This window comes from Hippopotamus amphibius, chromosome 9, assembly GCF_030028045.1.
Source record: "Hippopotamus amphibius kiboko isolate mHipAmp2 chromosome 9, mHipAmp2.hap2, whole genome shotgun sequence".
NCBI classification, from domain to species: domain Eukaryota; kingdom Metazoa; phylum Chordata; class Mammalia; order Artiodactyla; family Hippopotamidae; genus Hippopotamus; species Hippopotamus amphibius.
In genome coordinates, this window is record NC_080194.1 from 37,707,699 (window position 1) to 37,731,142 (window position 23,444).

The window sequence follows — 23,444 nt, forward strand, 5'->3', positions numbered from 1 at the left end:
TGTCTTGCAACTACAACACAAGAAGCCTGAGGATGAAAAAAGATTTCTGATTGCAGCCTCCTCTACCACACATACCCTTCTAGGTAAGGGATCTGCCCTTACCTCGAGCTAAACCCAGAAAGGAACAGGGGAAGCATATAAAGAGCCTGGTACTTGATGACATTTTTGAGTCACTGAACCAACCCTGGAAGCTACCTCGAAATTTCTTGTTATGTGAGATGACTATTTGTATTATTTAAGCCACTCTTAGGTCTTCTGTTGCTTCTAGCTGAAAGCATTCTCAATGATTCAGAATTCAAACTCACACGTGAAATCAAAAGACTAAGAGAGAGAGATAAAAGCCTTGACGGCATTGCCTGAGCCCTGAATCCAGCTGAGCCTGAATCCAGTTGCATCCATGAATTTCTTAATTATGGGAGCCAATAAATCTCCCTTTTTCCTTAGCTAGTTTTGAATTAGGAATATGTAATCCAAAACCAGCTTACACATTTGGGCCCACATAATACATGTTTATAGCCAGGATAAGCATAGCTGAAAACTGGAGCCGCCTCTACCATATACACCCTTCTAAGAGGATATGCCCTGACCTACAGGGAAAACCAATCAATGTGTACTATGACCCATTCCTCTTGCCAAATCTTATGGATACGTGACTCTCTGTAGAATAGGTTGAATCAATCACATTTCTTGCCTGGAAAATTTGAACTAAGACACACAATCAGGAAAACTTAACTGAAAGATCATATAGAGAGTCAAGAATGGAGCTGGCGCCACAGAAAGTCTAAGCCATTTGGAAACAACAATTATAATGGAGCAGAAAGTTCAAAGGAAGCAGAGACAGCTAGTGCTGGAGAGAATCAGGGGAATTGGGAAAAAGCACAGTGAGAAGTAGAGATGAAAGGATAATCAACAGTTTGAGAGACAGGGACTCTCTTCCTGACTGTCTAGTTTCAATTTCTCTGAAGTTTGGTGCTGCCACATCTTTTCTGCTTTTGAATTTGGTGACTCTGTTTTCTGAGCTCCAAAACAAAGATGAGGTTGAAGAACTGCCATTCAAGGTGCCAAGACCTATGAGAGCACTCAAGCAATATGAGGCAATACAGTCAATTCATGTGTGCTTCTGAGTAATGGAAAGAAAAGCTATTGCATTTTTTTAAATTAATTAATTTATTATTTATTTATTTATTTATTTTATTGGCTGTATTGGGTCTTTTTTTCTGTGTGCGGGCTTTCTTTAGTTGCAGTGAGTGGGGTCTTCTCTTTATTATGGTGCGCGGGCCCCTCATTGCAGTGGCTGCTCTTGTTGTGGAGCATGGGCTCTAGGCGAGTGGGCTTCAGTAGTTGCAGCACATGGGCTCAATAATTGTGGCTCACGGGCTCTAAAGCGCAGGCTCAATAGTTGTGGCGCACAGGCTTAGTTGCTCCGCGGCATGTGGGACCTTCCTGGAGCAGGGATTGAACCTGTGTCCCCTGCATTGGCAGGAGGATTCTTAACCACTGTGCCACCTAGGAAGCCCAAAGCTAATGCATTTTTAATACAACTTGGTGAACACAATATTCCAACAAAATAGAACACTAATGACTTCTTAGCCAAAGTGAGTGAAATACAGAGACCTGATATCAACTAAGTCAAAGAAACATAAGTTATCTGTCATTGCTGAGGGATTTGGGCTTCCATTTAAAGTATATATGTTTTAGTATAATACATATGAGTCAACATGGAGCTGCATTTTTAAATGTCCGTCCAACTTTGGAAGACCTAAATAATGATAGATCTTTCCTGTAGGTTTCCTTGAATCAGTGACTCAGACATAAGCATCTTGTCAAACATACTTATCCAACTTTTCATCTCTTCAAAATATCTTACAGAGGGTCAAGAAAAAAAACTCCCTTCCCTCTCATCTATGAATTCTCTCACTGTCACACTGCTTCCACCTATACTTCCTCTTGCTGGTCACACTGTCTACATTTCACATTCTCCAGAGACCCTCCCTGCCCTATGCAGGCCCCTGGAAAAACATATGGTAATGACAGCTTTGTTCTTTGCATGATGTCTCTAATCTAACTTCAACACCATTCCAACAAAAACGTACTTCAAAAGATTTTATAATAAAAATGAAGCAATCCTTTGTCCCTTTTCAGGGTTACAGATTTATCTTACCGCAAATACCAAAAAGATATTCTGATCTCGGTAGGGTATTGTCATAGTAAAGTTAAAGTAAGAACTTTAAGGTAATAGCTCCTGAACTTGACACCTGCCAGTTGAGAAAAATCATTATCTGATTGTATTTTCTCACTTTTAAACTGCAGACTATTACTGATAAGACTGTAAGAGCATCTGATAGTAAAATTAATCTCTTTTTGGTCTCGAAATGTTCCCGTACTAAGGCTGCCCTCTGGAAAATGTCAGAGAACAGAGCTTATGAATAGAGAATATGTTGCAAGCATTTTATTAGTAAAACATTGCGTATTCTTCTAGGAACTAGAACCTAGCCAATATATGTTTCTGTTATAAGGGGCTTATTTTTCATATTTTTCTGTATAAGTAGAGGTATTGAAATAATTTTTTAATTTGCTTAAAATGCCATACAAATTTTGCCTCATTCAAGTAAAAGATTTCTCAGGTGAATGTTTTTCTTAAAGACGACTTGTAGTGTTTTAACTGCTACATGTTTATTGTATATTACTCTAATTTTCATAAAGAACTTATAGAAAATGCCAAATCAGAACTTTGATTCTGGTTCCTCCACAATATTAACTTGATTTTCCACGTTGATCTTTTTTTTTTCCTTCAAATTTTGATTTTGAAAAGTCTCAAACATGTAGAAAAATTTAAAGGTTCTACAAACTCCTTTATCTATCCAGTTAGACTCCACAATTATTAACATTTTGCCACATTGCTTTCTTTGTTTTTCATTCTATTTTTCTTTTCCCTAAACTACTGGTTTGGCCAAAAAAGCGAACAAACTTTTTGGCCCACCCAATATTTGAAAGATGAATATCGTGACACTTCACCTCTAAATAGATAAGTCCCTGCTGCTCTTCTAAAAGCAGAAGGGACAACCCCAAGACATTGCAGGTGAACATTCTCATTCACTAGAATTCAGAATAAAAGTTTTTGTTTGTTTGTTTTGCCATTCAAAGGAAAATACTAGAGCATATGCATAGTATGAATTTGTACATCATACAATGAGGAAGCGCTGTGAAATGTATGATTTATCTGTCTTTAATACTAATAATAGTAAGAAGATACTATCTGAAATATGTACTACTCTGTGCTGAGCACTATTCTAGACATATTACCTCTTTCATTCTTCAAAACAATGCTGCAAGTGGGTATTTTTGTTTTCCCATTTTACAGATTAGTGAACTAAACTGTCGGATTTCAGAGCCCTTCCTTTTCCCAATGTACCATGTAAAACAAATATCAATAGTCTCTATCAATTAATCTAGACTCATTTGAGAAAAAACGTGCCCCAACTGGTGTGATTTGTAGAAGACACAGGCTCAGGAATTCCCTGGCAGTCCAATGGTTAGTACTCCACGCTTCCACTGCAGGGGGCACAGGTTTGATTCCTGGTCGCAGAACTAAGATCCTGCATGCCCAGAGGCATGGCCAAAACAAACAACCAACCAAACAAAACCCCCCCAAAACCAGGCTCCTCAATGACCTTTTTTCTTCCTTCTCACCTAATTCCTAAAATTAACTTGCTGTCTTTACATCATCTTAATGAAAATGCACTAGTTGAATGGGAAAATGAAAAAGCATCTACATGTCAGATGCGACTAAATGCATTTAATGATTTTATCTGTGACAGCATGAGTATTCCAAATAAAGGAAATGTGAATGTGTATTTCCTCCCTGATGATTTACAAGTTTGAGACTGATAACCAATGATAACTGGTAACCATAAGATAGCTCAATAATACGAATGAATTATTCTATATGAAATGAAAAAGCTGCATGAAATAAAGCAAATATTGAACAGGCAGAGTTCTTCAAACAAGTACAAATTAACTTAGCAATCAAATCCAACTGTAAGTGAAATGCCATTATGACATTAGAGAAAAACCTCACAGCATTAGGACGAATCAGAGGACGATGTACTCACACTCTTTCATACACCTCTCACTACACTCAGCTGTGTGCACACACATACACATAGGCACACACACGAGTGAGCAAAACCATACCTCCACCCTCCTACCCCTCAAAACACGTGCAGACCCAGGTTAGAGCTGCTCCATCCATGTCCAGCGCCTGACTCTATGGCCATTAGGACACTGCATGAGCCCTTCTCCCTCCTTCCACCCTTCCTCCCCGCTGCCTAGGGCTCCTTAAATACCTTCAAAATACAGGGAATCCCAGAAGGTCTTTGGGTCTGTAGACTGCAATACCTTTATGCCAAAGTACAGAGAAGGGGCAGAAATGGCAAACGATGAGAGTTCAGACCGGTCTGAGAGCTTCTGATTATACAGAGGATAGGAACTGGGAATCCCTACAGGCAGCCCCCTGCCCAATCCAGAATACCTTCAAGGCAGAGGCCTTCACAGACCTTAGGCCCCCAGTTAAAATCTGGATCATATTTTCAATACAGGGCTCATGAGACAGCTGGCCACAACTGTCAAAGGCCAGCTGTGTTGAGAGAAAGGGTTTCTGCCTTGGGGCCTGTAAAGAAGGGTCAGGAGAGGTCATGGGGCTAGATTTCAGTATCTGCTCCCCGCCAACTGGCCCCTGACTGCCCGCCCACCTCCACACATGCCACCCACCACCTCACTTGCAGGATGTTGGCCACAAAAGAGGTTATCTCCTCCTCTATGATGGACACAAGGTTCTGGCAAATCATGTAGTCTACCAGGCGGGCCAGCTGTCCCATCTGCAGCAGCCAGGTCTCTGCCTGCTTCAGCTTCTGCTCAAGCTGCTGGCACTGCACCCTCTGAAGGTATACGGAGCCCTGGTGTGTCCCGATCCTCTTGCAGTTTTTCACTCGCTCCTGCAGGCCCTGTTGCATGTAGTATGTATCCTCGTGAATCTGTCGGAATAGAGAGTGGAAAATTCACCGGAGAAAGGGGGGTGGAGAGCAAACTGGCCACCCACTGGTCTGTTGCAAAGCTCTCAGGTCTTGGAGCCTACAACCTAGGTATGCACATAAACAGCTGCTTTTCAGTAGAGGCTGGCCCTGGAAATCTTTAAGTGACCAGAGAAGATGTGAAATGGAGAACACATATTGAAAGCCTACAGTGAGTTAATTTGATAGGCCAGGCCTGTCTGCTAAAAGCCCCCAGGGTGGAACTCAAACAGAAAGTCTGTGCGTGTGTGAACAGAGAGAGTCACAATGCATAGATCAGACAAATAAAAAGAGAGATTGGATAAGGAAGGCTCAGCAGTTATTCCAGGATGTGGAGTCCAGTCGCTAGGCCTGGGCGATGCGGCCTGCTGACCCGCATAACGCTGCCCTCTGTGAGGGCGGACGCGGTCTCTGACTACTGGCAGACTTTCTGTGTCTGTGCCCGTGGAGGGCAGGGAGTAGGGATAAAAGCCTGGGAGCCTTTGTGTGGGTTCTTCCCGCAGCTGGGAAGCTCCTCAGCCTCCACAGGCTGCTGACAGCTGCCGCTCTCTGGGCCTCTCCTGCCGAGGGACAGAGTGGAGACACCAGAAAGATATGTCTGGCCAGATGGACCTTCTGTCCTTGCTGCCCTCCTACCCTTTCTGATGCTCAACAGAGCTCGTGGTTAGAGCTGCGACGTGGTGTCTGCAGATTGCGTTCTGCTACTCTGAGCTCAGATCCCAGTCTTCTGAGACCCAGACGTAAGGCAGTTGAGACCTAAGCTGGGCATGTCATGTACAAACATGCCTTGGACTTGGCGAGGTGTCCTCTTCCGTGCTCTAGCAATATCCTCAACACGCAGTGCTTCCCGTGTCATAGTCCTTAGTCCAGTGCGCCATTACCTACTCATGTGACTTGTCCACTACACTGTAGATTCTCCAAGGAGGCCTCTGTCACACCTTGTTTCGTGTCTCTACTGCTTAACACAGTGCCTGGCATGGCCCGTTCCATTGTAAGTGTTTATAAAAAGAATGTATCACCTCATATTGAAAGGGCTTACTGAGTGACAACTAGGATAAAACCATAAAAACAACAACAATAATTACTACAACAGAACATAATCAGTATATGTTTGTAAAATCTCACCACTGGGGACTTCCCTGGTGGCACAGTGGTTAAGAATCCGACTGCCAATGCAGGGGACACGGGTTTGAGCCCTGGTCCAGGAAGATCCCACATGCCGTGGAGCAACTAAGCCTGTGCGCCACCACTACTGAGCCTGTGCTCTACAGCCTGTGAGCTGCAACTACTGAGTGCATGTGCTCCAACTACTGAGCCCACGTGCCCCAACTACGGAAGCCCACGCGCCTAGAGCCTGTGCTCCACAGCAAGAGAAGCCACCGCAATGAGAAGCCCGAGCACCGCAAGGAAGAGTAGCCCCTGTTCTCCGCAACTAGAGAAAGCTCGTGCACATCAGCGAAGACCCAACAGAGCCAAAAATTAATTAAATAGTTAATTTTTAAAAGCTTATTTTAAAAAGCCTCACAAGTAGGGGCAATATCTTTAAAGTTCTAAGGACATTTTTAAAACCTAGGATACCATATCTAGCCACAGCATCACTGAAGTTCGAGGATGAATAAAGACATTTTTAGACACGCAAAGACTCTACAAATTTACCATTCGCAGATGCTCTCTGGAAAAAAAAAACAACTCTATTTCTGGCAGAGACAAATGAATACAAGAGGGTAAAGTGGTCTACAAGAAGCTCTGACGAGCAAAACAATTGGGAAACATATTGTTAATTCTAAACGAGTAGCTGTAAAACAAGAATGTTCATAATGATCTAGAACTAAAATTCTGGGAGCTATTAATAAAAGCATAATGAGAAGGGTGGAGGGTGGGGAAGGTAGGAGGAGAAAAAGGAAATTAGAAGAGTGCTAAGGTTTTATTCTGCTTGGAAGAAAGATATAGATATGTGCATTGTTTGTGAAAATTAAAAGTGCTATGAAAAAAACAACAGAGCAGGGAAAGAGGGATCAGGAGTACTAGTGACAGTGGGGCTTGCAATCTTAAATAGGGTGACTAGAGAAGGCCTCTTTGAGAACGTGCCTTTAGGAAAAGATATGAAAGAGACATTGTTATAAAAATATAAGTTGAACAGCTACCCGTGTTAGGCAGGTGTATAAATGGATGCACTCCTAAGATTCTTCAAAATACTTTGGTAGGGACTTCCTAGGTGGCGCAGTGGTTAAGAACCTGCCTGCCAATGCAGGGGACACGGGTTCCATCTCTGCCCCAAGAAGATACCACATGCAGAGGAGAAACTAAGCCCATGTGCCACAATGAAGAGTAGCCCTGGGCTCCTCACAACTAGAGAAAGCCCATGTGTAGCAACGAAGACCCAACACAGCCAATTAAATAAATAGATAAATAAATTTATAAAAAAAAAAACAAAACTTTGTTAAATCAGCACAGATAGGGACTTCCTAGGTGGCTCAGTGGTTAAGAATCTGCCTGCCATTGCAGGGGACATGAGTTTGATCCTTGCTCCAGTAAGATCCTACATGCCGCGGAGCAACTAAGCCCGTGAGCCACAACTATTGAGCCCATGTACCCCAACTACTGAAGCCCACGCCCCTAGAGCCCGTGCTCCGCAACAAGAGAAGCCATGGCAATGAGGAGCCCGCACCACAATGAAAAGTAGCCCCTGCTTACCGCAACTAAAGGAAGCCCGCGCCCAGCAACAAAGACCCAACAGAGCCAATAAACAAATAAATAAATAAATTTATAAAAAAGAGAGCGAGAGAGATAAAACAAAGTAACAAAGTAAGGTTGAAAACAAAGAGACAGAGGAAGATAGTTCAAGCAAACAGTTGATGCTTTTCACCTCAGACAAAAGAGAACTCTAGAAGAAAAGTAGTGACCAGAATGAAGGTTTTTTCCCTGCCAGTGCAGGGAACACAGGTTCAAGCTCTGTTCTGAGAAGATCCCACATGCCATGGAGCAACTAAGCCTGTGTACCACAACTGCTGAGCCTGCACTCTACAGCCTGTGAGCTGCAACTACTGAGTGCATGTGCCCCAACTACTGAAGCCCACATGCCCCAACTACTGAAGCCCACACGCCTAGAGCCTGTGCTCCACAGCAAGAGAAGCCACCACAATGAGAAGCCCGCGCACCGCAAGGAAGAGTAGCCCCCGTTCTCCACAACTAGAGAAAGCCCGTGCACATCAACGAAGACCCAACAGAGCCAAAAATTAATTAATTAATTAATTAATTAATTAATTAATTTTTAACAGCTTATTTTAAAAAGCCTCACGAGTAGGGGCAATATCTTTAAAGTTCTAAGGACATTTTTAAAACCTAGGATACCATATCTAGCCACAGCATCACTGAAGTTCGAGGATGAATAAAGACATTTTTAGACACGCAAAGACTCTACAAATTTACCATTCGCAGATGCTCTCTGGAAAGTAAACAAACAACTATATTTCTGGAGTACAAGAAGCTCTGATGAGCAAAACCATTTGTGAAACATATTGTTAATTCTAAACGAGTAGCTGTAAAACAAGAATGTCCATAATGATCTAGAACTAAAATTCTGGGAGCTATCAATAAAAGCATAATGAGAAGGGTGGAGGGTGGGGAAGGTAGGAGGAGAAAAAGGAAATTAGAAGAGTGCTAAGCTTTTATTCTGCTTGGAAGAAAGATATAGACACAGACTCAACTTGGCATTCATTCAGTCAACAAATACTCACTGAGCACCTACTCAATGGCATACACTATAATAAGCAACAGAGACATGTTAGTGAATGAAACAGGTAAAAATCCCTACCCTCTCGTTGGAGGGGGACGGGATACAATAAACATAATAAGTAAATAATATACATTAAATATATAAATAATAAATGTGTATTGTTTGTGAAAATTAAAAGTGCTATGAAAAAAACAACAGAGCAGGGAAAGAGGGATCAGGAGTACTAGTGACAGTGGGGCTTGCAATCTTAAATAGGGTGACTAGAGAAGGCCTCTTTGAGAACGTGCCTTTAGGAAAAGATATGAAAGAGACATTGTTATAAAAATATAAGTTGAACAGCTACCCATGTTAGGCAGGTGTATAAATGGATGCACTCCTAAGATTCTTCAAAATACTTTGGTAGGGACTTCCTAGCTGGTACAGTGGTTAAGAATCTGCCTGCCAATGCAGGGGACACGGGTTTGATCCCTGCTCCAGTAAGATCCTACATGCTGCAGAGCAACTAAGCCCATGAGCCACAACTATTGAGCCCATGTACCCCAACTACTGAAGCCCACGCCCCTAGAGCCCGTGCTCTGCAACAAGAGAAGCCACGGCAATGAGAAGTCCTCACCACAATGAAGAGTAGCCCCTGCTTACCGCAAATAAAGAAAGCCCGCGCCCAGCAACAAAGACCCAACACAGCCAATAAATAAATAAATAAATAAATTTATAAAAAAAGAGAGAGAGAGATATGAAACAGAGTAACAAAGGAAGATTGAAAACAAAGGGACAGAGAAAGATAGTTCAAGCAAACGGTTGATGCTTTTCACATCAGACAAAAGAGAACTCTAGAAGAAAAGTAGTGACAAGAATGAAGACTTTTTCATATCAATAAAGTCACCAAGAAATATTGTAATAAATCTTTACTCACATAACAATATGATTTTGAAATACGTGTTGCAAACTGAAAGAACATCAAGGAGACATTAACAAATCTATAGCCATAGGAGGGGATTTTTAACGTATATCTCTCAGAAATTGAAAGGAAAAGTGGATAACAAAAATGATTGTGGCTATAGAATGTCTGAATAAAATACTGAATGCTGTTGGGCTAATACGTATTTTCTTGGGTTGGGTTCCCTAGAAACAGAGCCTGAGAGACGAATTTGGGGAAACGTGATTCATTGAAGGAATGATCTTCTGGAAACTAACTTCTAAGGGAGAGAGGGAAGTAAAACAAGGGAGATAAGGATCTCAGCTAACGCTGTTCTCCATCTGATCTGGAGGGGCAGTGGCTTTGGAACGTGCATCATATTGTAAAGTTGTCCCACTGTGAGGCAAGGAGCCAAGAAAGGCAGAGGAACTGTTGCCTGTGAAAGAGACTGAATAGAAGTGACCACTAAGTGCAACGCATGATTCTGGATTGGATCATAAAGCAGGAAGAAAACATATTTTTAAAAAGGACATTATTGAAAATAATTGGCAGGCTTCCCTGGTGCCACAGTGGTTAAGAATCTGTCTGCCAGTGCAGAGAACACAGGTTCAAGCCCTGGTCGGGGAAGATCCCACACACTGCGGAGCAACTAAGCCCATGTGCCACAACTACTGAGTGTGTGCTCTAGACCCCTCGAACCACAACTATTGAGCCCACGTGCCATAACTATAGAAGCCCATGCACCTAGAGCCCGTGCTCCACAATGAAGAGTAGCCCCCACTCTCCACTACTAGAGAAAGCCCATGCGTAGCAATGAAGACCCAAAGCAGCCAATAAATAAATAAATAAATAAATTTATTTTTTAAAAATTGGCAAATTTTTAATAAGGATTGTGGGCTAAATGGTAGAACATATCAAAGTGAAATTCCTAAGTTTTTATAATTGTGCTATAGTTATGAAAGAAAATGTCCTTGTTCTCATAAAAAACACACTGGTGTATTTAGGGGTAAATGGACTTGATGTCTGCAACTCACTCTTAAATCGTTCAGCAAAATAATGCATATACATATACAGAAAGAAAGAGCATAAATAACAGGGCAAAAAATAACCATCTGGGTGAAAGGAATAAATGAGTTTATTACACTATTCTTGCAACTCTCTTAATAAGTTTGAAATTATATCAAAATTAAAAGTTACACAAGGAAGGAAGGGAGGAAGGAAGGAAATGGGTTTATCTCAGTAATGCAAAGGTGGTCTAACACCGATGATTCACCATATTAACAGATAAAGGAGAAAAACCCCATGATCATCTAAATAAAAGAAGAAAAAAAAAAGTCCCTGGACAAAATTCAATACCCATTCATGAAAAAAAAAACCTCTTAACAAACTAGGAATTGATGGAAACTTCCTTAAAAATTGATGAATGTCTATCAAACACTCACATTTAATATCATTATTTATTTGTTTCTAATCTATTTGAGTTATTCAGTAATGTTACATTTTAATGGGCAGCAGCATGCTTTTATTTAGCACAGATTACAAGCTTGGTTCTGTAACAATTCAGTTGCCAGCTGTGATAATTGCTGGCAACTGTGATCCTCCCTTACTGCACCCCCCTAACCTTTGGGGTGACTGCCAACAGGGACAGGTTCCATTCTACTCCACACAGCAGCACAGAAAGTGGTAAGTGTTGCCTCTGCTTGTCCTTTCACTCTTTTTATGGTGATTTTTAAAATTAATTTTAATATAGACACACATTGTTTTTTATGGTTTATAATTTTTATATTTTAAGAAACCCTGAGATGATAAAAATATTATCCCATATTATCTTCCGAAAGCTTTCTGGATTTTTTTTCACACTTAATGTCTTTTATCCACCATGAATTAATTTTTGTGTATAGTATAGCAATCATTAGAAAACAATAATGTTTAAAATACCATTTATAATAGCAAAAAAAATGTTGAATATCTAGTAATAAATCTAATGAAATATATTCAAGACTTCTCCAGGAAACCTACAAAACCTGTTAAGTGTAATTAAAGAAATCAAAATAAATCAAGAGATCCATGTTCATGGATTAGAAAACTAAATATTGTTAGGATATCAATTCTCCCCCAAATTGATCTACAGATTAAAAACAAGCTAATAAAAAAAATTCCAGTAAATCATTTTGTGAAAATTAACAAGCTGATCTAAAATTTATATGGAAATTTAAAGAATTTCCCTAGAATAGCTAGGGAAATCTTGAACAACAAAAAGCTGTAGGACTTACAATACCAGATATTAAGACTTATTATAAAGCTACAATAATTAAGATAGTGTGACACTGACAAATATGATAGACAGGTAGATTGATGGAACAGAACAGAGTCCAGAAACAGACCCACACATACACCATCATCTGATTTAAGAAAAAGACACCACTGTAACTCAGTGGGGAAATGCAAGTCTTTTCAATAAATAAGAAAAATAAAACTTGACTCTTACCTCACACCACACATAAAAATTAATTTGAGGGCTTCCCTTGTGGCACTGTGGTTAATCCGCCCACCAATGAAAAGGACACGGATTCCATCCCTGGTCCGGAAAGATCTCACGTGCCGCAGAGCAACTAAGCCTGTGTGCCACAACTACTGAAGCCCGATGGCCCTAGAGTCCAAGTGTCACTACTAATGAGCCCACTCGTGGCAACTACTGACGCCCTCTCGCTCTAGGGCATGTGTGCCACAACTACTGAGCCCGTGTGCTGCAACTACTGAAGCCTAGAGCCTGTGCTCCAAAATAAGAGAAGCCACCACACTGGGAAGCCTGCATACCCCAACGAAGAGTAGCCCCCACTCGCTGCAACTAGAAAAAGCCACAGGCAGCAATGAAGACACAGCGCAGCCAAAAAAAAAAAAAAATTAGTTTGAAATGGATCATACACCTAAATGTAAAAGATAAGGTAATAAAATTTCTAGGAGAAAAGATAGGAGAATATGGGGTAGGCAAAGATTTCTTAAACCGGAACCCAAAGGACACTAACCTCCCCAAAATTAATAATAATAATAATAATAATAGAATGAACTTCAAAAAGATTAAGAATTTCTGCTCATCAAAAGACACCATTAAAATAGTATAAAGGTAAGCCACAGACTGGGATAAAATGTACACAATATGTATATATTTGATACCCGACTCATAACCAGAATATATAAAGAACTCCTACAAATTAATAGGAAAAAAATCAGACGACCCAGTCAAAAATGAGCAAGAGTTAGACACTTCAGAGAAGAGGGTACCAAAATGGCCAATAAACATCTGAAAGGAGGCTGAACATCACTGGTGATCACAGAAACACAAGTTAAAACCACAATGAAATACCACTGTACACTCACCAATTTTGCTAAAATTAAAAACCTTGACACTCCCAAGTGCTGATGAGATCACAGGACAACTAGAAGTCTGATGGGAATATAAACTGGTACAACTACTCTAGAAAACTGTTTGGCACTGTGAAACACATAATTCCACTCCTGGAATATACACCCCAAAGAAATGAGTGTTTATGTCCATCAAAAGACATACAAAAATGTTCCTAACAGTTATTCACAATAATAAAAAAACTGAAACCAACACAAATGTCCATCTATAGGAGAATTAACAACTAAATTGTGGTACATTTGCGTAATAGAACACTACATAACAATACAAAAGAGTGAACCGCTACTACCTGAAATGTTATGGATAAATGTCACTAACACAACGTGGATTGAAAAACAGCCAGACGAGAAAGAGTACATGCTGTCTGATTCCATTTATAGGAAATTCCAACTCAGACACAATTAACCTATGGTGACAGAGGTCAGAGAAGTGGTTACCTTCATGGAGGCACTGATGAGAGAGGTACCAGGGACTTGCTGAGGTGCTATAAATGTTCTATATCTTGATCTACTGGTGGTTACATGGGTGTATACATATGCAAATATTTCAATAAATTGTACTTAGGAGGCATGTACCACAAATGCAAAGTAGGCACATGGGGACTTCCCTGGTAGCACGGTGGTTGAGAATCTGCCTGCCAATGCAGGGGACATGGGTTCGATCCCTGGTGCAGGAAGAACCCACATGCCGCCAAGCAACTAAGCCTGTGCAACACAACTACTGAAGCCCACACGCTCTAAGGCCCACATGATGCAAATACTGAGCCCATGTGCTGCAACTACTGAAGCCTCTGCACCTAGAGCCCATGTTCCGTGACAAGAGAAGCCATGCAATGAGAAGCCCATGTACCACAACAAAGAGTAGTCCCCACTCGTTGCAGCTGCAACTAGAGAAAGCCTGCATGCAGCAATGAAGATCCAACACAGCCAAATAAACAAACAAACAAACAAAGTAGGCATATGAAGGAAGGACTCTGTGACTGGATGCTTCTACCAGCCACAGTGGCCTGTCAAAGGTTCAAGATAGGTTCAGAGATAAGCCTAGCACCGTGAAAGATCAGGACTCCAACTCTCAAATTCTCTAACACTCCTGGCACGAACAACTGAAAAATCAGATGTTGTTATGTTCCCTCTCGTCTCTGCTCAAGTAGGGAAGGGTTGAGTCCAAGTCTCTGCCTACCTATTATTAATCCTTCCACCTGGAGCAGAAACTGCTGCTGCTGGACAGGACAATGACCCTGAGCCAACTGCAGAGTCCAGAACACACAGGGCAGCTTAGGCCAAGAGAAGGCTGAAACTCTGGCGAGTTCAGCTCAGAGAAAAAAGCTCACGATAAACTGCAGCCTCTTACCAGATGAAGGATGGACGTGCAGAGACGCAGGCAGCGATGGAGCAGCCGCAGAGCCTTCTGGTTCTCCTTGGCTAGAGCCTGCCGCAGGTCCAGCAGCTCGTAGCACTGATCTGCTTCATGTGGGAGCCAGGACACAGAGCGCAGCTCCTGCAGAAGCCTGGAATCAAGGGCTAAACTGATCAGAGCCAGCGACGCTGCCCTCTTTCTGTGGACACCTTTGATGTCTTCCTAGCCCAGCTCACCTCAGGATAAGCAAAGGTTTAGAAAGACTGTAACATTCCCAGTGACCAATAGTGACAGTCTCCTCCTGAAAGTTCTTCGGAAGAGTTTAAGCCCAGGAAGTTGCTGGTGGGGAACTCTTTGGGAAAGGCTTGGGGTACGTGCAAATGTTTACACTGAGTTACCTTTCTGCCAAGAAAGAGGGTCAAAGAGATCCCAAGGTCTGACTTAGAAGAAGAGATTGCAGAGGCTTCTTCCATGGAATAAGGGAAAGCCAAGGGCCCTAACAGTCTAGAAGTGTAGGTAGGTTTTAGAATCAAAGGTGAGGAACCTCCAACCTCCCTGTGGGCTAACCATCCCTGAAGAAACCCACTTCTGTTATTCATTCCCCCCACAATCACCCTGAAAAATCTACATCTCCAAATATCCTTGAAAAAATGAAGGACCCCCTAAATAAGCAGAGGATGATCATAACGGGTGTCATTTATTCAGTACCTATTGAGACACTGAACATGGTACTTTACATTCACAATCTTATTAAATTCTCACTACAGCTGTGAGTAGCAGAAATCTTCCTCTCTTGTTTTCAGATCAGGAAACTGGGGCTCAAAGAGTAAAGTCCCTTGCTGGTGTTCAGGACGTACATTCAGATCTGTGCAGCCCAATTATGCCATGATGATTAAGATAGACTGGGGGCTACCTAGAGCAGAGGTTGCAAACTGGTAGCCCACAGGCCAAATTCAGACCGAAAAAGTTTTTATATGTACCACCAAGACTCAGCCAGCACAGTGTTTTAATAAAAAATTTTCACTAACCACATAAAATTAAGAGATTTTACAACAAAATGTGGATTCCCAGGTCATCCTGAAAAAATAATGTGGCTGACACACTGGACCCACATTCCCAATGGCAACAGTCAATTGGAACTGAGTAGTGACTGTCCTCCTTAGGTGCAATCTCCAAACTGACTGCATTCCCACACTCCCTAAAGTCTTGAATCCAATCCACTGCATTTCTGGAGTGGTTGAAGAGCTGTACAGAGAAAGCAAGAAAGTACTGAAAATAGGAGTAACTAAGCTTTTCTTAAAAAAAAAAAAAAAGAATCCAAGTAATACCATGGTAAGAGCAGAGTTTCAAACACCTGCATTACATGCTCAGATTTGATATTTAATAATTGTATGATCTGGAGCAAGCTGATGTAGATGCATTCAGAATACATTATTCAGAGGAAAAAAAACTGGTTACTTAACAATATGTAAAGTATGATCACATATGTGATGGAAAAAAAAGACTACAAGGATATGCAATGAAATGTTTGCCATGGTTATTTGTAGATGGTGAGATTGAAGATTTTTTCCTTTGTGCTTTTTTGTGTTTTCCAAACTTTCTACAATGAACCTGTTATTACTTCTTGTAAAATAATTTTTACAAGTCCACTGAAGCTGTGTTTTGAAGACCTCACCTGCTAATATGGAGTAGCCCAGCTCCAAAGTGGGGCACAGCAAGGAGCAGGTGGTTCTCTAGGAAAGTCCGGTGCCGGTGCAGCCTCTGCAACTTCACACCCTTCTTCCAACTACAAATCGGAGGGCAGTGACAGTGTGCTATTGCTCTTTGTGACACTTCTTCTCCAATCCCACACCCATCATCACCTACCAGGCTAAGGCCTTGCGTAAGAGGCAATACTTGAAGAATGGAATGAACTGGAGCTGTTGCCAGAGGACAGAGTGGCGGTGCCAGGTCCCCAGCGTCATTGCCTCACTGCCCTCCACAGGATGTATGTGCAGGATCCCAAAGGGAGAAAAGATGTAGTGCTCAGGATTCACCTTGTTGGGTGGTACCACCATCAGGCTGTAGGGCCTTTAAAAAAGAGCACAGATCAGTGGAAGCCTTGCAAACTTGTGCAGACTGCAGGAAGGGACCAAAAGAGGACAGGAAGGGGGAAATAAAGAGTCAGGAAGGAAGGTGGGAGTGGGAAGAGGGAAAGAGAGCAGAATGATCTTCAAACCAGAAAGATGGAATATTAAGAAGAAACGGAAGCCAAAACTAGGTGGGAAGAAAAAAAAGAACCCTAGCCAGTTTCCATGAAGTTCATATCTCCAGACTCAGACAGCTAACATCCCATCAAATCTAAGATGCCATCAATTGTAAGCTGCAGCATTTTTTAATTAATTAATTAACTAATTAATTAATTAGGCTGTGCTGGGTCCTAGTTGCGGCATGAAGGATCTTCATTGCAGCATGTAGGCTTCTTAGTTGCAGCATGTGGACTTAGTTGAGGCATGCAAACTTTTTTTTTTTTTTAGGACTTTTATTGAGATACAATTGACATACAACAAACTGCATATATTTAAAAGTTTACAATTTGATTTTTTTTCTTATTAGTAATATATATATGGTAATCCCAATCTTCCAATTCATCCCTCCTCCAACCCCCCCCCAACACTTTCCCCCTTGGTGTCCATCTGTTTGTTCTCTACATCTGTGTCTCTATTTCTGCCTTGCCAACTGATCTGTACCATTTTTCTAGATTCCGCATATATGCATTAATTTACAATACTTGTTTTTCTCTTTCTGACTTACTTCACTCTGTATGACAGTCTCTAGGTCCATCCATGTCTCTACAAATGTCCCAATTTCATTCCTTTTCATGGCTGAGTAATATTCCATTGTATATATATACCACATCTTCTTTATCCATTCATCTGTTGATGGACATTTAGGTTGCTTCCATGACCTGGCTATTGTAAATAGTGCTGCAGTGAACATTGGCATGCATGTGTCTTTTTGAATTATGGTTTTCTCTGGGTATATGCCCAGTAGTGGGGTGGCTGGGTCATATGGCAATTCCATTTTTAGTTTTTTAAGGAACCTCCATACTGTGCTCCATAGTGGCTGCATCAATTCACATTCCCACCAACAGCGCAAGAGCATTCCCTTTTCTCCACACCCTCTCCAGCATTTACTGTTTATAGATTTTCTGATGATGCCCATTCTAACTAGTGTGAGGTGATACCTCATTGTCGTTTTGATTTGCATTTCTCTAATAATTAGTGATGCTGAGCAGCTTTGCATGTTCCTCTTGGGCATCTGTATGTCTTCTTTGGAGAAATGCCTATTTAGGTCTTCTGCCTGTTTTTTGATTGGGTTATTTGTTTTTTTGATATTGAGCTGCATGAACTGTTTATATATTTTGGAGATCAATCCTTTGTCTGTTGATTCGTTTGCAAATATTTTCTCCCATTCTGAGGGTTATCTTTTTGTCTTGTTTATAGTTTCCTTTGCTGTGCAAAAGCTTTTGTTTCATTAGGTCCCACTTGTTTATTATTATTTGTATTTCCATTACTCTAGGAAGTGGGTCAAAAAAGATCTTGCTGTGATTTATGTCAGAGTGTTCTTCCTATGTTTTCCTCTAAGAGTTTTATAGTGTCTGGCCTACATTTAGGTCTTTAATCCACTTTGAGTTTATTTTTGTGTATGGTGTTAGGGAGTGTTCTAATCTCATTCTTGTACATGTAGCTGTTCAGTTTTCCCAACACTATTTATTGAAGAAGCTGTCTTTTCTCCATTATATATCCTTGTCTCCTTTGTCACAGATTAGTTGACCATAGTTTATCTTTGGGCTTCCTATCCTCTTCCATTGACCTATATTTATATTTTTGTGCCAGTACCATATTGTCTTGATTACTGTAGCTTTGTAGTATAGCCTGAAGTCAGGGAATCTGATTCCTTCAGCTCCACTTTTCTCCCTAAAGATTGCTTTGGCTATTCGGGGTCTTTTGTGTTTCCATACAAATTTTAGGATTTTTTGTTCTAGTTCTGAAAAAATGCCATTGGTAATTTGATAGAGATTGCACTGAATCTATAGATTGCTTTGGGTAGTATAGACATTTTCACAGTGTTGATTCTTCCAATTCAAGAACATGGTACATCTCTCTGTCTCTTTGTGTCCTCTTTGATTTCTTTCATCAGTGTCTTATAGTTTTCTGAGTACAGGTCTTTTACCTCCTTAGTTAGGTTTATTCCTAGGTATTTTGTTCTTTTTGTTGCAATGGTGAATGGGATTGTTTCCTTAATTTCTCTTTCTGATCTTTAATTGTCAGTGTATAGGAATGCAAGAGATTTCTGTGTGTTAATTTTGTATCCTGCAACTTTACCAAATTCATTGGTTAGCTCAAGTAGTTTTCCGGTGGTCTCTTTAGGATTTTCTATGTATAGTATCATGTCATCTGCAAACAGTGACAGTTTTAATTCTTATTTTCCAATTTGGGATCCTTTTATTTCTTTTTCTTCTCTGACTGCTGAGGCAAGGATTTCCAAAACTATGTTGAATAGTAGTGGTGAGAGTGGGCATCCTTGTCTTGTTCCTGATCTTAGAGGGAATGCTTTCAGTTTTTCACCATTGAGAATGACGTTTGCTGTGGGTTTGTCATAGGTGGTCTATTTTATGTTGAGGTAGGTTCCCTCTAGTGGCATGCAAACTCTTAGTTCCAGCATGCAGGATCTAGTTCCCTGACCAGGGATTGAACCTGCGCCCCCTGCATTGAGAGCATTGAGAGCACAGTGTCCCACCCACTGGTCCACCAGGAAAAGTCCCTAGCTACAGCATTTTCTTATGAAACACTAAAATTAAAAAATGCTGTCAATATGATATGCTACCAATTTGCAAGATGCTTCACAATTTCAGAGATGTTGAAATGTGGAAAAAAATGTCCATCTTAGAAATGATAAAATATGTATATCGCTAGATGCTGAAATAACATGCAGACGGAATCGGGGAATGCTATTTGGAGTAACTGAGAACAAGGAAAGGCAAGGGTAACCAGAAGACTAGACACACGCCAATAAAGAGGAAAACTGCCACCTAGTGAACCAGACAAGTACCTCCACAGGCATCTTAAAATCCTAGTAGGTTGTTTTATTTCCAGAAAATGTACCTACATTCCACATTAAATACAATTTATATGCAACTATATAATAGTTGTATCTAGTTGCAGTAAACTAGTTGCCATAATGCTATGTTTGGGCACATTTAAAGCATTTATTAATTTTTTTAAAAAATATTTATTATTTATTTTAATTAGGACTGTCAGGTCTTAGTTGTGGCAGGTGGGACCCTTGTTGTGACATGTGGATGCTCCGCTCTGTAGTTGTGGCATGAGGGCTCCAGAGCTCATGGGCCTGTAGTTGCAGCACTCAGACTCTCTAGTTGTGGCCCATGTGCTCAGTACTTGTGGAGCACGGGCTTAGTTGCACCACAACAAGTGGGATCTTAGTTCCCCAACCAGAGATCAAAATCACGTCCCCTGCATTGGAAGGTGGTTTCTTAACCACTGGACCAACAGGGAAGTTTCAAGCATTTATTAATTTTTATCTTACAGTTTTCTTTTCATAACTTGGAACCAGTAATATTTTAAGCACTAAATATATTTTTAAGCCCTTTAAATCCGTGTGTCCCAGGCCCCATGCATATAATGCCTAAAAGATGAAATGGCCCTTCTCTCTCTCTCTCACACACATACATTATTAAGCAAATGACTCAAGAGCATTTACATGGATACCAGAATAAACTAGTCAAGTCAAACTTGACTCACTAAGTCATATAAAAACTTTATTTCATTTCTGACAAAGTGACTAGATCTTCTCAAGTACTATTACCCCCAAATTACAGATGAGAAAACCGAACAAAGAAAAGTCATAACTTTGCACAAGGCAGTTAAGGAAAGAATACAGGATTTAAAAACCAAATCTACCTGATTCAAGCCCCCTCTCTTAACCACTGGGTCATCTGGCTTCCCACAGGATGGCTACCTCCCCTAACTGAGGCCTGACTTCCCAAGGGGACACTCCTTCCCCTGTGGCCTTCTTAAAGAAGGCTACTCTTCCTGCACAGGGCCAGGAGTCAGGGAGAGCTGAGCAAAGACTCCAAGGAGGTGAAGGAATATATTCTTCCCTAAGTATACATCAAAATCTAGGATAGGGAGTTCCCTGGTGGCCTAGTGGTTAGGATTCCGGGCTTTCACTGCTGTGGCCCAGGTTCAGTCCCTGGTCAGGGAACTGAGATCCTGCAAGTCACGTGGTGTCCACCCTTCCCCCCCCCAAAAAAAATCTAGGACAAATACAAGAAAATTTTGATAAATGCAAATACACTGAAAGAAATATGTTACATGGCAAAAAAATAAAGTGAAACAAAAACCAACATTCCCACTTGAGAACAACTAGAAAAACTGGGCAAAGTATCTGGATAAAATATGAAAATCATCAGAGAACCCACAAATTAAATCCCCCCGGCTTCCAGTTGGGACCCTGGTTACAACACAGGTTGAACCAGAAAACACCTCCCTCCTTGGTGTGGGCCCCCAGCTATAGCTTCTACTGTTTAGCTTTCTGAGTCTGTTGAAAGCTCAGCACCTCTTCTCTTTCAGGAGCATATAGTAAAACTGACACACTATTGCCTCTACTGGAATCTCTGGGGAAATGCAGCACCAAGTGCGAAACTCACTTCACTGGGCTCCTTCTTTGACAGATGTTGGCCCTGTAATTATTCACTGCCCTTTTAGTTCTCTTGCTTGTGGTTTCTTGTCTCTCTCTGTGCCTAATTATCTTTGACTGTGCTACTTCTCTGATTGTGACTGAGCTGATAGTTGAAAGCCCTAAGCTTGTAATTTTCTTTCTATAGGCTCTCCACCATGGTCAACAGGCATCGCATTCAACACTGCTACCATCACTATCGCTACTGCCGGACAGTCAAGTGTAGCAGCCACTAGGTGTCAGTACGTAATTCATCACTTTCAACCACAATGACAATTTAATTAATTGTGATGCCACTACAGGTCATGGATTACGAGTATACTATTTCCCATTAGCAAGGAGCTGGTACTGTCCCAGGCCAAGGACATTACCAAACCAATATCAGAATCCCATATTTGAGGATCGTTTCTTGGGACCACTCATGATATCAAGTACTATATCAGAGAGCAGTCAGGAAAACAGAAACTGCATTAGGCATTTCAACAAAGTGCATTTAATAGAGAAAACGTGTTTTAGGAAAGGTGTCAGAGGACACCTAAAGAGCAAAAAGGGAATACTAAATGCAGAGACAATAACTGCAGGAAACGGATGCCAGCCCTAGAACTAGAGGAGCAAAAGGAAGAGGTTTCTCTAAGAAGGAGATGCTGCCTGGCTGCTACTAGTATCTAAGGAGTTTGGAGGAGGGGCCTTGCAGAGTTGTAACTCGGAACTCTGATAGGAAGGTGCTACCCAGCTGGCGTTGGTCCCTCTCAGGGTCAGGAAGAGACTGATTCAGAAACTGCCTGCTGCTAGAGTTAAGGACCATTTCTGGGGCAATGACACGAAAAGCAAGCAAAGGAAGGACAAAGTCTCTTCTCCTCTTATCCTGCTGTCCAGTCTCTTTCCAGAATACCCTATTAACCAAACCTAACAGAAAGCTAGCTGAAAAACGAGAAATGAAGTTTGCAGAGTTCCAGCCCCAGTATTACAAAGCAGGGAGAGAAGAGCAGAACTGGTGCCAAGAGACAATTGCTTAATAACTGGCACAATGCTCTCAGTGAACTTTTGTTAAATGAATTGATCAGTAAATCAATGGATGGTACAGCTCATTAGTGCCACCTAAGTTCAGGAGAAAGAGGTCAGTGTATGCAGGAAATATAGGCTCCCTGGGAGTGGGTATCAGATACTGCTTAAGAGTGTGGACTTTTGAGTTAAGACAGTCCTAGGTTGAAGTCCTATTTCTACCACTTACTGTGTGGTCTTGGACAAGTTACTTAACCTCTTTATACATCAGTCTATTCATCTCATATATGGACATAATAATGGCATCTACCTGGTAGGTGGGGATTAAATGACACATGTATATAGAAAAGCTTGATTAATGGTAATTGTTATTTCTGGGAAGAGACTTGAATAGAGCTTTTAAAAATACTAAGATTTGGATCTAATGGAAGAAAATGAATGAATGCCTCTCAAGTCATATGGAAGGAGACTTGTTTTTACAGTAAAGAAATAACGAAGGTGTGGTACATACATACAAAGGAATATTACTCAGCTGTAAAGAGCCATGAAACTGAGACATTTTTAGAGACATGGATGGACCTAGAGACTGTCATACAGAGTGAAGTGAGCCAGAAAGAGAAAAACAAATATTGTATATTATCACATATATGTGGACTATAGAAAAATGGTACAAATCAACCAGTTTGCAAGGCAGAAATAGAGACACAGATGTAGAGAACCAACATATGGACACCAAGTGGGGAAAGCGGGGAGGGTTGGGGGGCGGGAATGAATTGGGAGATTGGGATACCAAATTGTACACTCTAAATATATGCAGTTTACTGTAAAAAATAAAAAAATAAAAAGTTAAAAAAAAAAAGAATGTGTGTGTATATACATACTTATATATATTAGTATATGTATGCATAACTGAATCACTTTGTTGTACAGTAGAAAGTAACCCACATTGTAAGTCAACTATACATCAATTTTTTAAATATTGATTAAAAAAAACAATAAAAACAATGAAAATTGAATCTTTCAATCCATGAAAAAAAAAAAAGAAATAAAACTACGACCAAAAGGTAGACGTTAAAGGAACGTAGTCTATGGAACAGGATGCCTTGTGAAATACAAAGCTTCCCTGACACTGTAAAGATTTAAACAAACACGTGGATTCTTGCATTGGAGTTAGAAGAGATTACCATTAAACTCCCTTCT

General features: G+C 40.9%; 1 protein-coding gene across 1 annotated transcript in view; it reads right to left on the reverse strand.

Annotated features, from left to right (window-relative positions):
• Positions 1-23,444, reverse strand: part of DNHD1 (dynein heavy chain domain 1) — a 69,691-nt gene that overhangs the window by 45,826 nt on the left and 421 nt on the right. Inside the window, exons 2-7 of the mRNA XM_057749355.1 lie at positions 16,368-16,571; positions 16,177-16,287; positions 14,496-14,652; positions 4,779-5,033; positions 4,532-4,669; positions 4,347-4,398 (exon numbers count right to left, since the gene is read on the reverse strand). Of these exons, the coding sequence (XP_057605338.1) occupies positions 4,347-4,398; positions 4,532-4,669; positions 4,779-5,033; positions 14,496-14,652; positions 16,177-16,287; positions 16,368-16,571 (917 nt within the window). The remainder of the gene's footprint in view (positions 1-4,346; positions 4,399-4,531; positions 4,670-4,778; positions 5,034-14,495; positions 14,653-16,176; positions 16,288-16,367; positions 16,572-23,444) is intronic.